Raw genomic sequence first — 15,250 nt, forward strand, 5'->3', positions numbered from 1 at the left:
ATTAATAAGCAAGGAAGACTATATTGAAAAATTCAAGAAAGCAGACTTCTAATGTATGGCACACACAAAATGCACCTGTAAACTGCTATTTCAACAAAGACTAAGCTCATCTAGTAATAATCTTCTAAAATGGAGGCGTGGATACCAAAACACAGTTTTTCAACCCTTTTAATGACCAACTTTAAAAAAAAGCCTTCCCACAAAGAGTAGGGGAAATCCAAGACGCTGAAAGGCAAAAAGAGTATATACTCATGAGTTTAAATTTGGGGAATTTCCCTTTGTACTGGACACTGATGAAAAGTCAGTCTTTCAAACATCACATTATAATGCAGCTGCGGCAACAATTACTCATTATGAGTATCTTAAACCTCTTTTTTGAGGTTAGTGTATTTCTTTGCTTTAAAATTATGCTCATTGAAGAGAACACGTGGAAATACTTTGTTTAGAAAATTAAGAGGGGTTTTGTTTTCCTGGCTGGCTGTACAGCTCATGATACTACTTTCCTCCAGTTTTCTGATTATTTCCGTGCGTATTCTCCAATGCACGTCGAACACGTTTGAGGTTTTCCATCAATCAGAAATCATTTGATCAGCCCGACAGCTCCCAGCTCCCCCCCGCCCGTCCCCCCGCCCCGGCTCCGACTGCCTGGCCCTCGGCTCCGCCCGCCCTTTTGCCACGCCAGCCGAAGGGGGCTGTCAGCCCCACCAGTGAGACGCGTGATAGCTGCCGCGCTGCAAAAGGACTGCATTTTGCTCACGACGCAGGTGAGGTGTCGCGACATGACGGCTGGCTGCCGCGAACCGGCGGCCCCCTCCGCCGGCCCCGCCCCTCAGCCGCCGGGCGGGGGGCGGTGCCTGCGCAGTCAGGGAGCGCGCGCCGCGCCCGCCCGCCCTTTGCGCATGCTCGGCAGGGGAGCGGCGGAGGCGGGCGGAAATGTCGCGAGGCTCGGGCATGCGCGGTGGCGGAGGTGGAGCGTGACGGTGCGCGAGCTGGGCGTGTTTCGGCGCCTGCGCGGGGCACGTAACCCGGAAGTACTCCGGCGGGTGCCCTGTGTGTGGTCGCGGTGGGGCCCTGCACGCTGTGAGCCCCTCGGCCGCGCCGCCCCAGCCTGCGCCCGCCATGTCCCGAGGCTCCAGCGCCGGCTTCGACCGCCACATCACCATCTTCTCGCCCGAGGGCCGCCTCTACCAAGTCGGTGGGTGTCCGGCCCCGGGGATGCTGCCGCTGAATTGCCCTGTCACGGGCCCGGCCTGCCCGCGCCGCCGCCGCTTCCTGCCGAGCGGGGCTGCAGTCGGCTCGGAAAACCGCCGCCGAGCCTGACTGCCTTTGGGGAGGGAGGGAAACGCGGCGCCTCCCGTGGCCGGGGAGTCTCGGTTCCCGCCCTGCCTGGTCCCGCGGTGTGCAGGGAGAAGCCTGGAGCAGCTGCGGTCCCGGCCCTGCCGGCCTGGGGGCCTGCAAAAGGGATCCTCGCATGACAAGGAATGCTTAGAGCCAGGGTAGGCCCTCTCGAGTGTCCCCTGCCATGGGGAGAGGCCTCCTGTGATTTCACAGTGTTTGATTTCAGATACTGGAAGACCAGACTAACAGTTACCCAGAAGCTGTTTATTCTCTCTAAGTGTTTCTTTCGGTTCATCGTGCCAGACTTAGAAGCGTTGTGCTTTGGAATCTGAGAACTACGATAGCTGTTTGAAATGGGACTTGCACCGCCTTGAACACTGCCTGCCAGAGTAACCGAGTCAGTTTTTGGAGGGAACCTGTGCTCTGTCTTGTTACGCCTGAATGCCATGTGCTCTGTACGTCGAGGCCTGTGAGATAGCAGCAACCATCCTTTATTTCCAGGCTTAGAGTCATAGAATGGTTTGGGTTGGAAGGGACCTTTAAAGGCCATCTAGTCCACCCCCTCCTGCAATGAGCAGAGACATCTTCAAGTAGATCAGGTTGCTCGGAGTCCTGTCCAACCTGATCTTGAATGTTTCCAGGGATGGGGCATCTACCACTTCTGTGGGCAGCCTGTGCCAGTGTTTCACCACCCTCATTGTAAAAAATTTGTTCCCTATAGCCAGTCTAAATCTGTTCTTCTTTTAGTTTAAAACCATTACCCCTTGTCCTATCGCAACAGGCCCTACTAAAACATTCTGCAATTAAGCTGCAGCCTAACGTCATCTTCTTCTGTAGGCCACTGAATCTTCTGTTCTTACTTTTACAGTGCACCAGATTCTGCAGAAGAGCCTCATGGTGCTCCTTCTGCAGAATACTCTGTAACAACATAGTCAGCTCACAATCTGGCAGGACAGTTCATTGAGAGTGCTCCTGAGGGATCCTCACAACAGGGCCAGATGAATTGTTTTGGCAGCATCATCCTGGTGCCATCTTCCACTGAGCTTAGTGGCTCTTCCCCAGCTGCAGGGGCCTCACTGCCCATGCATTGCACAGCATGTCCATACATCTACCTGTCCTCCAGGAAAGGAGGTTGCTGGGACCAGGCTGCATGAATTGTACACGGTAGCCAGTAGTTTCTTTTGTGTCTGCCCTTGAGTTTTTCTCAGGAAGAAGGCTATGTGGAATAGGCTTTATGGGCAAGTGGCCTAGCCTCGAGCAGTCCTTTTTACAAGGAGAGTGCCTGTGTGTAGGTGTCTATACACAGGTAGAAAGTCACCTGTACTAGATACCTACATACAGGTGCTGTCTTATACCTGGAGTGTGTATAAGGCTTGTATGCAACTCGTGTAGTAAGCCTTATGCATACAGATGGTAGGGACAGCACTTCCTCACATGTGGTGTCAGTGGCTCTGTGGTGGAAGAGTCATGGGTTCTGACCTTCCATTGCCATTAAAACAGGCTGGTTGGTCTGCATCACCTTTCTGGCTGTTTCTCTATTGCAGTACTACTTGTTGGGAATGGTTTCTGCATCCTTTAGCAAAGAGGAAACTTGAGCCTTGGTTTTCTACCTCCTGGGTATATTCCACCATTAGGTTAATATGTGAGAAATGTGCAGTACTTCCATATCTTTTGCCCATGTCTTAGAAGCAAGTATCTGCATGTGTATTTGGAAGCCTCTGCACACAGCCTGCAGCTGTCATAAAGATATTTTGAGTAGCTATATGATAGGGGAAGAAAAATACATAGGTGTGCATAGTTAACTTCAAGCAAGTGTGAGCTCACTCTACCCGCAGCCAGGCTGATAACTCAGGCATAGTGCCACACTAGTGTCTCTTGGCCAGCATCTAGGCACAGCATGGGCAGAAAGCTCATGTTTGCTTGTGGTCAAATAGCCAAATCTAGCTTTTTTCTTTCTTTTTTTCCTTCTTTCTGTATGTTTTTCTTTCTTTCTTTCATTCTTTTTGCATCCTGTACATTCTTGTCAGTGTGCTGGATGCAGATTAACTAGGTGCTGTCAAGGATGGGCATGACACGTGTTGCTTTAAGGCTGCCTTAAGACTTGAGGTGTTTCTGGAAGATTTTCTGGAAACACTGAACAGAGGTTTCCAGCGTAGTGATACTGGACTGAAATGCCTGTGCTGCATTGCTTTAGTTCTGTCCTCTGCCTCCAAACATCAGAAAGCTCTTGTGCCTTTGAAGTAATCTCATATTAGAAAAGTAACAGTTATTTCCTATGTGTTTCTTGTTGCTATGGTTAAAATCCCTCAGTGTTGCCTTGCCACCTATTAGTTCCAGTCTTCAAAAGTGACATTTCATCTAAGTGGAATTTTGGGAGGTGAAGAAAATTATGAAGTTCAAATTTCTGATTGTTCTGACATATTTGGGGAACAGCAAGGAACTACTCTTTTTTGAAAGAATGGGTGCACAGTACTACTGAAATACCTGCATAGCAGAAAGCAGACTTAAATACCACTAGCAATATATTTATTTGGATTTGTTTTGCTATAAGAGCCCCTATACTTTTTCGCTTGACTCTTTGAAAACTGAGTATTGCAGATGGTAGTAGGAACAGGGCAAGGAGAGCCTGCAGTTCAGCAAGCCTAGTTGTCAGTACTTGTGAGCAAAAACAGTTTGCAAAGGCACCTGTTCCTCTTCCCCCCTAAATGTCACAGAGTGGTTGAGGTTGGAAGGGACCTCTGGAGGTCATCTGGTCCAACCCCCTGCTCAAGCAGGGCCACCTAGGGCAGGTTGCCCAGGACCACATCCAGACAGCTTTTGAATATCCCCAAGGAAGGAGACGCCACAGCCTCTCTGGGCAACCTGTGCCAGTGCTCGGTCACCCTCACAGTAAAAGTGTTTCCTGATGTTCAAACGGAGCCCGTTGTGTTTCAGTTTGTGCTTATTGCCTCTGGTCGTGTCACTGGGCACCACCGAAAAGAGCCTGGCTCTGTCCATTTTCTTTACACTCTCCCTCCAGATATTTGTACACATAAATAAAGAAGTGTTGTAGAGCCCTGGCCTGGGGCTTCAAACATGACCAGTTTGTGGACAGTGTTAGCTCATGTCTCACTGGGTTCTGTGCTTCGCTGCAGGCTACCACTGATCATCCCAGGGAACGTAAATGAAGAGTTGAGTGAGGTTGTGCGTCTAGCGGAGAGAAAGAGGGAGCATTCTTTATGGCATGTCTGGGTAACCAGTAAATGCTGTGATGCCTGAGAGTAATAAATACAGTGCCATAAATACATGGCAATCAGTCCTTCCACAACACTGACTCAGCAGATTGAACATCAAGATCCTGGTATTGCAAGATGTGTGTTTTCATTTTCAGATTATTCCTCTCCTGTTGCACAGTCTCTTCCATAGGTTTGAATGCAGCTTTTAAAACAGCTGAGTTTCTTGCTCCCGTTATTTTAGAAGATAGTTTTAGCAATTTGCTGTGCTGTTGGTTTGACATGTTCTAACTTCCAGTCTTAATCACATAGCTAACAAAAAATTAATCTACATTTAGCTAGTGTCTGAAACTTCCCTCTCCCAACCAGATATTAGGAAGTTATGAATGTTTATCAAACGTTGCAGATAAACAATTTCTAAAGTTGTTGTTCTTGAGGCTTTTGAAACTATTAATCAAGGGAAATTTATTTCATGGATTATATCAAGTAAATCTTAATCTGTTACATTTATCTAAAAATGCTGTTTAGTTGGCATGTGCATAGGTTTCATTTTTAAAAGTTAATAAAAGCATTGCAGTGTTTGAACGTCAAGTCAGAAAATGTGACAGTAAAGTTAAACCCCATCTTCGATGCCTGGTCTGTCATTCGGTTTTCATCTGTATCAGTTAAAATCTACAAGAGAAAATTACATCCTTGCAGTGATGATAATGCTTGAAATACTAAACTTCTGCATGTTAAAAAAATCTTATTTAAGGATTTACAGTTACCGTAGGTTAAGGTTGGACTGTTTTGGACAAGTGCAGAACAGCCTTCTTGTTTTAAAACAAATTATGTTGCTGTTAAGCGTTCTAACTGAACAAAAAGGCAAATTATTAGAAATATTTGAAGGAAGCAATGATAGTGGTTTTGTGAGGAGAGTCAATGACTTAATTCCCATCAGAAAGTCTTGTGTGCATTGTACTAAAGACCTTGAAGACACAAAGTATTGCACAAATATTAAAGTATTAAAAAGGCCAGAACTTGGTGAGATTTCTCTGTTGGGGGGAGCTGTGTCAGAGTTACTGGTACTAATATCTCTAACATTTTTTATTAACTTTTACATATTTTTCTAGAATATGCTTTTAAGGCCATAAACCAAGGCGGACTTACGTCTGTAGCTGTTCGTGGGAAAGATTCTGCAGTAATTGTAACACAGAAGAAAGTACCTGTAAGTAGTCTGGTTTTGAGGGGGAGGCTGGAAGGAGATGAGGAAAAAGGTGGGGGTGAGACTCTGCAACGTTGATATTATATTTATTAGCATTTACATACTGCTGTTTTAGTTTAATATCTTATTATCATTCTGCTTATTACAAGTTCTAGCTCTGTTTAGTGCTCAACTGTACATTTCCTCAACAAGTACTGTAATACTGGTTTTCTCTGTAGTTGTTGAAGGCATAAAGCTAAAATATGAAGTTGGTCCTGCTGTACTTTAGCATGCGTACATTGCTCTGGCTTGTAATGGCCAAGCCGTCCATAATCAGTTTTGTGATTTCTTTAATTCCTGCTCAGAAAGTGTTACACCAATAGCATGCAGAACAGATACTCATGAGTGTTTCAGCACAGTGGTGATGTATTGTTGACAAAGGGGGAAAACCCTTGTGTTTGAAGGGCGGCATGGAGTAAGAGCACAAGTTTTTGTATGTCTGTTCTCAAAGTTTCATCAGAGGGCAGAGAGGACTTTGATGTTGGTCATGCTCTAGCTGTCATCCTTTTCCAGATATTGCAGGTTTTTATCTTTCCTGTTCTCCTATTTCTTCCTTCACATGCCTATGTAGCAGTAAATAGTGGAGAGCCTGAAAGACAATTTTTAGCTATTAGTTGATTCTTTTGGGCTCTTCTGTAGATACCAGAGCATCCAGAGTCTATCTTTTTTTGTACTTGAAGGATGTGTTTTCTACTAGATTATTTCTGTTTCCTCTTTAGGACAAGTTACTGGATTCCAACACAGTGACTCATTTATTCAGAATTACTGAAAATATTGGCTGTGTGATGACAGGAATGACAGGTATTTAATTCACCATCTTTTCTAAGTATCTGAAGTATGTCAGATTTTTTTATGTAGTTCACCAGCTTTGCATCACTTAAGTGCGTGCTTTAGGAGATTTGTTCCACTCAGTCTGGTTTTGGAGAACTTGTCTAGTTCTGATGTGTATTTTTAAAGACAACGTAAAGTTGGGCATTCTCAAGCAATGCTAGGAATAAACATGGTACATGTTCAGTGAAATTAATATTGGTTCTTTCTGTCTAGCTGACAGCAGATCCCAGGTGCAGAGAGCAAGGTATGAGGCTGCTAACTGGAAGTACAAGTATGGCTATGACATCCCTGTGGATATGCTGTGTAAAAGGATTGCAGATATTTCTCAGGTCTATACGCAAAATGCTGAAATGAGGCCTCTTGGTTGCTGTAAGTATAGTGTATGACATTGATCTTTTCTGTTTCTTGTCTAAGCTTGCAACTTCAAGTATAAGAAATTCTCACCCATTTTCAAATTGTGCGAGATATGGATATAACTGAAGGAGTAAGAGGGATGAACAGTCAAATGAGAGAGCAGTTTTGGAAGTCTTGAATTGGAGCCATGATTTTACCATTGCCTCATTGGACTAAATTATTTAGCCTCTTTAAAATTTGTGATACTATTTCACCTTAGTTTTGGGGGCCTAGTCTGTTTGCACTGCACAGCGATGTCTGTGAATGGGAGATGTTCTTTTTAGTGGTGCTTGTGTCTGGGTAAATATCACTGTTAAAACAGACATATGGAGAGTGCAATTATGTTTGTGCAGATTTTGTGGCTTTTTTATCTAAGTAGTATGTATAGGACAAAAATCTGCATAATTTTTGCTCTTAACCATGATATATATAACATAGAGAAGTGCTTAAAAATACTTCACTTGCAAACATTTCTACATCAGTCTTGTTTTATAACAGCAAATGCAGCTTAAGTGAAAAAAAAGATGTGTGTAAAAGTTGTTTTTTGTAGATATTCCTGGTCATCTGTGTGTTCTGAAGTTGGTTCTGACTTATTTTTTCTCTTACGTTTGGCTGTGAGCAAGTTATAACCGTACTGTTAGGCTGTCCGGGAACTGAGATAAAAGACTTAATGTTTCCTCAATTACTTTTTCATTAAACGTCCTGTCTGGGTTTCTTTTTGTTTGCTTGGGGGTTTTTTGTTGTGTTTTGTTTTTTTCTTTTAAGGAGAATAGTTTCAGAATTGATGAATCACTTCTCGTAATCATAGTAGGCACTAACACTTCTCACTAAAGAAGTAACATTCAGGATTGCACCACAGTTTCCATGATGGGGCAATTTTCGTATGCTTGTAATGTTCAGGAATGATTGTTTCTTTGTTCCCTTGGCATTTCCCATGCCTTGATACTACTGGAAAGTGATTTCTTTTTTTTTTTCCCCCCTTTAATACATGAATGAAAATGTATTTTTCTTAACTTTCCCTTAACCTCTTTTTTGAAATGACTATGGAAATTTTTTTTTCTGTTGTAGTAATAGCTGCTCAGAAGCTTGCCAGCTATAACTACTAGTTAAAAGTTATGCAAGTGTAAAGAGAAAATCATTTAAAATCTTGACCTTGTTCTGTTTTGGTTTGGGGTTTGGGTTTTTGTTTTTGTTTTTTTTTTTTTGCAAGTATTGCTTTCGAGTTATTTTTCATATGCATATTGAGACTATACAACTGTAAATCTAGAAGTGTGGGTGAACACAGATGCATTTCAGTGATGTGACCAGTTTATGTTATTTGAAGTCTGTCCAACTTGAAAGCATTTAGTCAAATGATCTTCAAAGACTCTTTTTTATGTTCTGATATTTCCACATTTTGTTTCAGATTTTTTTTTCTTTAAAGAAAAGAGGAAAACAGATGTAATGCAGTGCTTTTCAGGATTAAAGAAATCTAAAGTTGATCTTTTGATATGTCCATTAATTTCAACATATTTGTTGAGTTGCTTTCTGGTAAAAGGCACATGTTAATAGAACTATTGTTTACAATTTAAAAGTGTGGTACAATACACAGGAAGTGAACTGTGGCTGGGTTAACTTTGTATCGGCATTAAACTTCTGTACTTCCTGACTTCGTGATTCTCTACACACTGAGCTTGGCAAAAATGTTTCTATGTTTAATGAATAGCCTTCTTTGGGAATGATAGAAGTCTATCATTTGCACTAAACTGAGTCACACACCTGGTAATGAGATGCTGGTAAGAAATGGCAAATTAGAGACGAAGAGGAAATCACAGCTCTAAGTATTGGAGTGGTTCCCAAAAATGTACTGCTGTGCATGCACGTGTTTCACGGGAGGAGAGTATCTATTCTATTCTTCAGCTGAATGAAATTGCTAAAATTGGGGAAATAAATTAACAAATTTTTCTCTTCAAGGTATGATTTTGATTGGTATTGATGAAGAACACGGCCCTCAGGTGTACAAGTGTGATCCGGCAGGTTACTATTGTGGATTCAAGGCCACAGCTGCAGGAGTTAAACAGACAGAGTCAACCAGTTTTCTTGAAAAGAAAGTAAAGAAGAAATTTGATTGGACATACGAACAAACAGTAGAGGTAGGCCAGCAGAGGGAAATAAAGATTTGCTAAAGTATTTTTAGTGAATATGGTGTATGTAGGCTTGTGATATAGAGGAATGCAGTTTGGCATGTCCTGTTTCTTACAGTTCTTTATTACTGCCAGAGCAAGTATAGCAATTCCAACCAGAAAATGGTTCTATTTTGCAAGTGTTTAAATAGTTATCTAATCCGCTTTTTCTGCTTTACATTAGCTGAAGCAGAAGCTGTAATTGTAGTACTCTCGCTGTAGCTGGTGGTGGGTTACTACAGTGCTTGATTCTGGGGATACCAGTACAATTTTCTTTTAGTGGCACTTAAAACAATCTTCATGTTAGAAAGCATTTCTAAGAGGATGGGGTAGTGCTTGTCTGTCAGTTTAGTAAATATAACACCAGCTGTTATGCCTGCTGTGAAAACTGTTGTTCAAGGCCCATTATAAAAATGTATCCTATTTATAAAGTAGGTCAGTGAACTTATTTTGTAATCATCCTCACTTTTTCACTTAACTGTAGAAATCTGTCTAAACAGTCCTCTTCCGTGGCCCACCTGTTCCTCCTACCAGGCCTTGTTCTTCTCTCATAATGTTGTGTTTTCTGCATCACAAGATCAGCAGTTGAAATGAGGAATAATAACCTGAGCAATTGACCCCCCCATAAGATTAAACAGAGTATTGTATTAAGATACATGTGAATGCTATGCAGATTCAGACCTTCAGCTAAATTACTTCTGAAGTCTGCATTACTGTGAAAGTACCATTTAAACAGAAAGTTCTTCAGCATATATTCCTAAGTTTTATTTGTGTATCTTAAGTACTGATGTTCTTAATATGTGATTCCTTAAAAGATAACATCCGGAGAGGGTTGAATAATCATAGCATACTGAAATTGAATGTACTTGAAATTCCCTCAGAGACCCTTTTTTATCCTGGCTAAATAATTTTCACATTATAAGTATTTTTCTGTCACTGCTTGATTATACTGTGCGTGTCTCTTAGTTGAGCAGTTGGAGGTAGATGAAACAGTCTCTTCATATTCCTGTTTTTAATTCATAAAATTTGCATGGTATGGTGCAAATACTTAATTGGTAATTAATCTGCCAGTCAAATCCTGGGTGCACTCCTATACCTTTTTGTTGTCTTCGTTAAAACGATGAGTTTGTGAATGTAGATCAGACACTGTTACTCTGAAAGTTGGCAGTGACAGGGAGAAGCTGGTCTGTCAAGCAAAAGCAAGAATCGTGTTTTTGTAATGTTCTTCACACACACACACGGAGACACTTTTTGTAAAAGCTTGTGGTGCATTAGAGGTAATGGGGTTAGAGGTTAGAGGGGTGTTAGAGGTTTGGGTTTTTTTTTTGTTGTTTGGGGTTTTTTTTAATAACTTGGCAGTCTTCCGATAAGACGTCTATATAGTCTTAGAGAATTATTGCAGAATCGGTGTATTATCAACATATTGAAAATAAACCTTCAAAAAGTTTTGTCTGGTGTTCTATGCTTCCTAACACATTACTGATCAGAATTAAATGCCAGCATGTCAGAATAACTGCTTTGATGAGCATCTGGCTACATAGCTGTTTTATGGAACTTCCTTTTGTGCTCGATCGTCACTTTAGGAATACGTCTTTAGCATATTATGACCCTACTGCAGGGTTAAGTATGAGTGAGGTTGCAAAGAACACCTTTTAAAACAGGTGATGATTAGGGTGGAAATAAAATAAGTTAAGCCATGATGAAATGCAGCTTTTAAAAACAGCCAGTGTAATTTTAATTACCAGAAGAAAAGCCAAAATGGAAGCTATGCAAGTGACATGTGCTTTGAGTAATCTTGGACTGTAATGATGATGTCTGTTGTCTTTACCACTAATGAAATATGTTCTGTCCTTGGGACCTGGGGTGTTAATCTTTGCATGAGGAAAGGTTTTGGTTTTGTTGTGGGTTTTTTCTGCTACAAAAATAACGTGTCCCTTTGTTTTTTGTAGATTGGGCTTTTTAGGGAGAGGACCAGAGAGGGACTGTGTTCTGTAACAAGGGGAAACTTATTTTAAATTTTTCAGCTGAGGTTTTGAGGTAGAAGGAAATAAAACTAGAAGGAAGGGTAGTTGTTAATGCTATGTCTATTTTTAAAAAAAAAAAAAAGCCTTAGTGCTTTCTGTTTAATGATAGGGGTTTTTGTTGTCTTTCAGACAGCAATAACATGCCTGTCTACTGTACTATCCATTGATTTCAAACCTTCAGAAATAGAAGTTGGTGTAGTTACAGTGGAAAATCCTAAATTCAGGTAAGTGATCAGTGTTGATAAAACTTGGTGTGTTTCATTGGTTATGTGCAATTAGTTTTAACTTCTTGTGTAATGGTAAATTGAGAAAAAGGGAGATATGTCAGAAGCTGAAGTTTTGGAGGTTTATTTTTTTTTACTTGTAACTCTTCAAAATGTGTACCGGTAAAAGACACTGTTTTTAAAAAAAATAATATCTTAACACAGTTTTAAAATGTTTGACATGGTTAAGGGATCCAGTAGAGGAAAGTGTTGTCTTTTAATAAAAGTTTTTATTTTTAAAAAAAAAAAAAAAGAAAGAAAAGAAAGGAACAGCTACGTGGGAAAGAAAAGTCCTCTGCTGCTTTAGTCTAGCTACTTGGTAGGTGGGGATTGGAGAGAGGATTCAAACCTTTGGGTCCTACAGGTGCAGTCTTTTGAGTGCTTCCTAATGTGTTTAAAGTTGATGTGGTGATGAGGGATGGTTTTGCATTTGGTGGTGTGTGTTTAGGACAACAGAATAGCATGGCATTTTTGAGAAAGCATGCAGGAGCTGCATTACCCCTTTGCTGCTGCTGCTCAAGGGTCAAGTGCTAGCTTTCTGCCAAACTTCATTTACTGGTCTTGCGTTCTTTTCAGAAAGGATGGATAACAAGCAGAGGGAGAAGGCTATGAAAACCTGTGTCCCCCTTGGAGTTACCATACTAATCACCATAACCATTCTTCTCACCAGGTCCCAGCTTGCAAATATATTACTCATGAGGAATTACCTGTTCTTTTTCTACCATTTGTTACCTCTTTGCTCTCCAGTGCCTTTGATTCTTCCTTTATTTTTCAAAAAGAATTGGAATGTCGGCCTGTGGCCCTGGCAGCGGGGCTCTAAAGGGCTGAAAGATGTATTGTATAAAACTTATTTGTGTAGATATTAGGTTGTAATATTGGAGCTTAAGGGGAAGAATCATGTAAGCTATTTAAGATTTCTTTTTGTTCTTTCAGGATCCTTACAGAAGCAGAGATTGATGTGCACCTTGTAGCTCTGGCAGAGAGAGACTAATTAGCATTCCCATTTCCATTGTCTGTGCTTCTGGCCAGGATATTTGGTGAAAAGAAAACACTTATTAATGGCTTTAGATTATGGGTGGAAAACAGTGTTCACTATATGATGTATTTTACTCTGTACAAATAAAACAGAGGTTTTTGAAATACTTGGTGTCTCCTTTTAATGTAATTTTTTTTAACTTTCAGTTCTATGAAATTCTCATCAAAATCCTTGATGACTTTGAATGTTTCTGTGATGATTGCTTGCCTTTTAGTTGTATTTTAAGAGAAATTTTGTACTCTGCGCTGTATTTTTCATCTGAGCTATTTGGCTCCTACTGTAAAGTTTTCTATCAGATCATGTGGTGTGTGTCTTGAGATAATTCTTACATTTACATGCGTTCTCTTCTTGTCCTGATGTTGAAAGGCTTGTAACATTGCTTGTTTAACTGTGGGGAGATTGAGAAGATCTTAATATTTGCTCAGGTTTGTATGAGGATATAGGACAAAAGTTGAAGGAAAAAACTTTGGCTGTGATTCCCAGTGCATTCCTTTAGACTGATTTAGTTGGGGTGCAGGTAGTGAATTTAACTGACATCTGCTATAATTAAACAGCTCTGAAGCTAATATTTCTTTAGGGGAACAGATTCTGTATGCAGTGCACTTTGGGATTTTGGCTGTTTGTCTCCTACCTGGTTTTTCAGGCTTTGGGCAGTGCCAGAAACAATGTTGGGGCTGGATGGGGCCAACAGACAAAGTCCATCAATAAGAATGTCTCTGGGAAGCCATTCCCCTTGCTCCTCCAAAGGTTCTGGGTTAGGGGAAAAGAGAAGACTGCAAAAACTTGAGTCAAGGTGAAGAAAAATGCATTTTTGTTTTGCTGCGATTGAAGAGGTTTCAGCCTTAGCAGCAAAAAGGGAGACGACGAAGTTGTGAGGGAGGAGACACTGAGAAGAAAGGGAAGGTTGCCAGGCATTTTTAGCTGTTGGGTAGACGTGAGAGTCTTCTTGGAAGAATGCCAAGCTAATATGACTTAACTCCATTCCTCTGCTGTGCTATTCCTATATTGGCTTTAATTACTCCAAAATTTTCTTTGTTTTTTTGGGTTGGGGTTTTTTTGGGGTTTTTTTTTTTGAGACCTTTGGGGAAGGCCTCCTAAGTCATCAGAAACTGGGATTGCTTAATTTTTTTCTTTTGCTTTAAAGCCCCTTGAATGTGTATTTTTCAAGTTCACTGTAGTAAAGGAGATGCAATTCTGTGTTTGGTGGTTTTAATAAAAGATAACGCTAACCTTATGAGTTATGGTTATAACCTTATGGTAACTGAGTTGAGGAGATTCAAATGTACTGTGAATTGTTGACTTTACAAAGCTTCCTGAATTTCCATTAATGCCTCCAAATTTCAGTTTCCCTCATGTCAGATAGTGTAGTATAGATGATAAGATGAAGCCACCCTTCCTTCTGGTTTTGGGTTGGTTATCTGAGAATTCCGTGTGGTTTTGTGCAACGATTGGCAGAACAAATACTAATGGCATATTTGGAATGGTCTGTGTCATTCCAAGTGACAGCTGAGTTTCTGAAACTTCCTAGGACCTTTCTTCCTAATACTCTAGTTGTATAACAACCTGGAATTTGAGTAGACCTAAGTCATCATCTACTCTGCCATAAAATATAATCCACTGATACTTTGTTTTTGATCAGTTTTAATTATGTATATAAAACTTCACTAATGACTTCTTGAACAAAACAAATTAAAAGGAAGATGACAGTCGGGGAGCCGTATTACTAGAGCACATTTGCATAGTATTTAGTCTTAAAACTCCCTGCAACACGTTTAATTGTAAATTTTGGAGCTTGTATGTGATTGTATAACCTAGGTGGTGGTTCTGAGAGCAATGGGTGTTTGTTCATACCTTACGCTTTTGCAGTGCAGAACATCCCATCTTGTGTTCAGAGATGATGAAATAAGCTATCTACAATATATCAGCTGTGAACGTTGCATCTTTTTTTTTAATAAGGAAAGTTAAAGTTGCAGCAACTGAAATGCCATTTTTGCTAGTATTTTGTCCTCTAGTGAAAATCCATGGTTCTCTTTTCACACTAGTGATGGGGATTTTTCTTCTTCAGTCAAAGCTTTTTGTTCTTTAAGATAAGGCAGCTACGCAGATGGGGATACCCTACCTAATGGGAAACCCCCATGTATTACACATACACATGACCACGTTCCTCACACCGGGGAGCAGACAGAGTTTGGTTGCAGGTACTATCAGCCATGGCTGGTGTTGAACCGTACCTGGTATCACCTGCTGTTCCAAACCTGGCACTTGCAGAGAAACTGGAGTATGCATGATATGATCCTAACACTTCTGCTTCGGGTACAGCTTATCAAGAGGGATACCTGACTTGGGCTTGCTCCATCTATTTGTGGTTTGTTGTGCCAGTCCTGAAAACTGGTAGATGCAGGTACAGTGAGACTGCACAAGTAGTTAAGCAGGAATAGGATCAGGTCTTATTCGCATACTAGACACAGATCAGCGTTAGCTGTACTAAACTCGGACTGGCTCTACGCAGCCTTGTAACTGCGTCAATGTGTTACATTCCCAGTGCTCTTTATTTGTGGTGTAGAGTGTAAGGATGCAAATGCCAAGTACATGCAGTCAGCTTAGGTAAATCAGTATTTACTGGACTCTGTGAAAAGCATCTGGATTTCCTATGAGCATACACCCCACCCCCCCTGCTCCCAGGGGGGCCCCAGAAGCAGTAACGGCATGTCTTAAAGACAGAAATAGCTTAGTAGGGAATCTTAACAT

General features: G+C 41.1%; 1 protein-coding gene across 1 annotated transcript; it reads left to right on the forward strand.

The window, feature by feature from the left end:
* The first annotated feature begins 1,108 nt into the window (after positions 1-1,108).
* On the forward strand, positions 1,109-12,608 carry PSMA6 (proteasome 20S subunit alpha 6). Its single transcript, XM_075712995.1, has 7 exons — positions 1,109-1,195; positions 5,663-5,757; positions 6,513-6,594; positions 6,838-6,993; positions 8,971-9,149; positions 11,333-11,427; positions 12,400-12,608. The coding sequence occupies exons 1-7, from the start codon at positions 1,120-1,122 to the stop codon at positions 12,455-12,457; spliced, it is 741 nt and encodes a 246-aa protein (XP_075569110.1). The 5' UTR covers positions 1,109-1,119; the 3' UTR covers positions 12,458-12,608.
* The last annotated feature ends 2,642 nt before the right edge of the window (positions 12,609-15,250 follow it).

This window comes from Pelecanus crispus, chromosome 6 (genome assembly GCF_030463565.1).
Source record: "Pelecanus crispus isolate bPelCri1 chromosome 6, bPelCri1.pri, whole genome shotgun sequence".
Classification (NCBI taxonomy): Eukaryota; Metazoa; Chordata; class Aves; order Pelecaniformes; family Pelecanidae; genus Pelecanus; species Pelecanus crispus.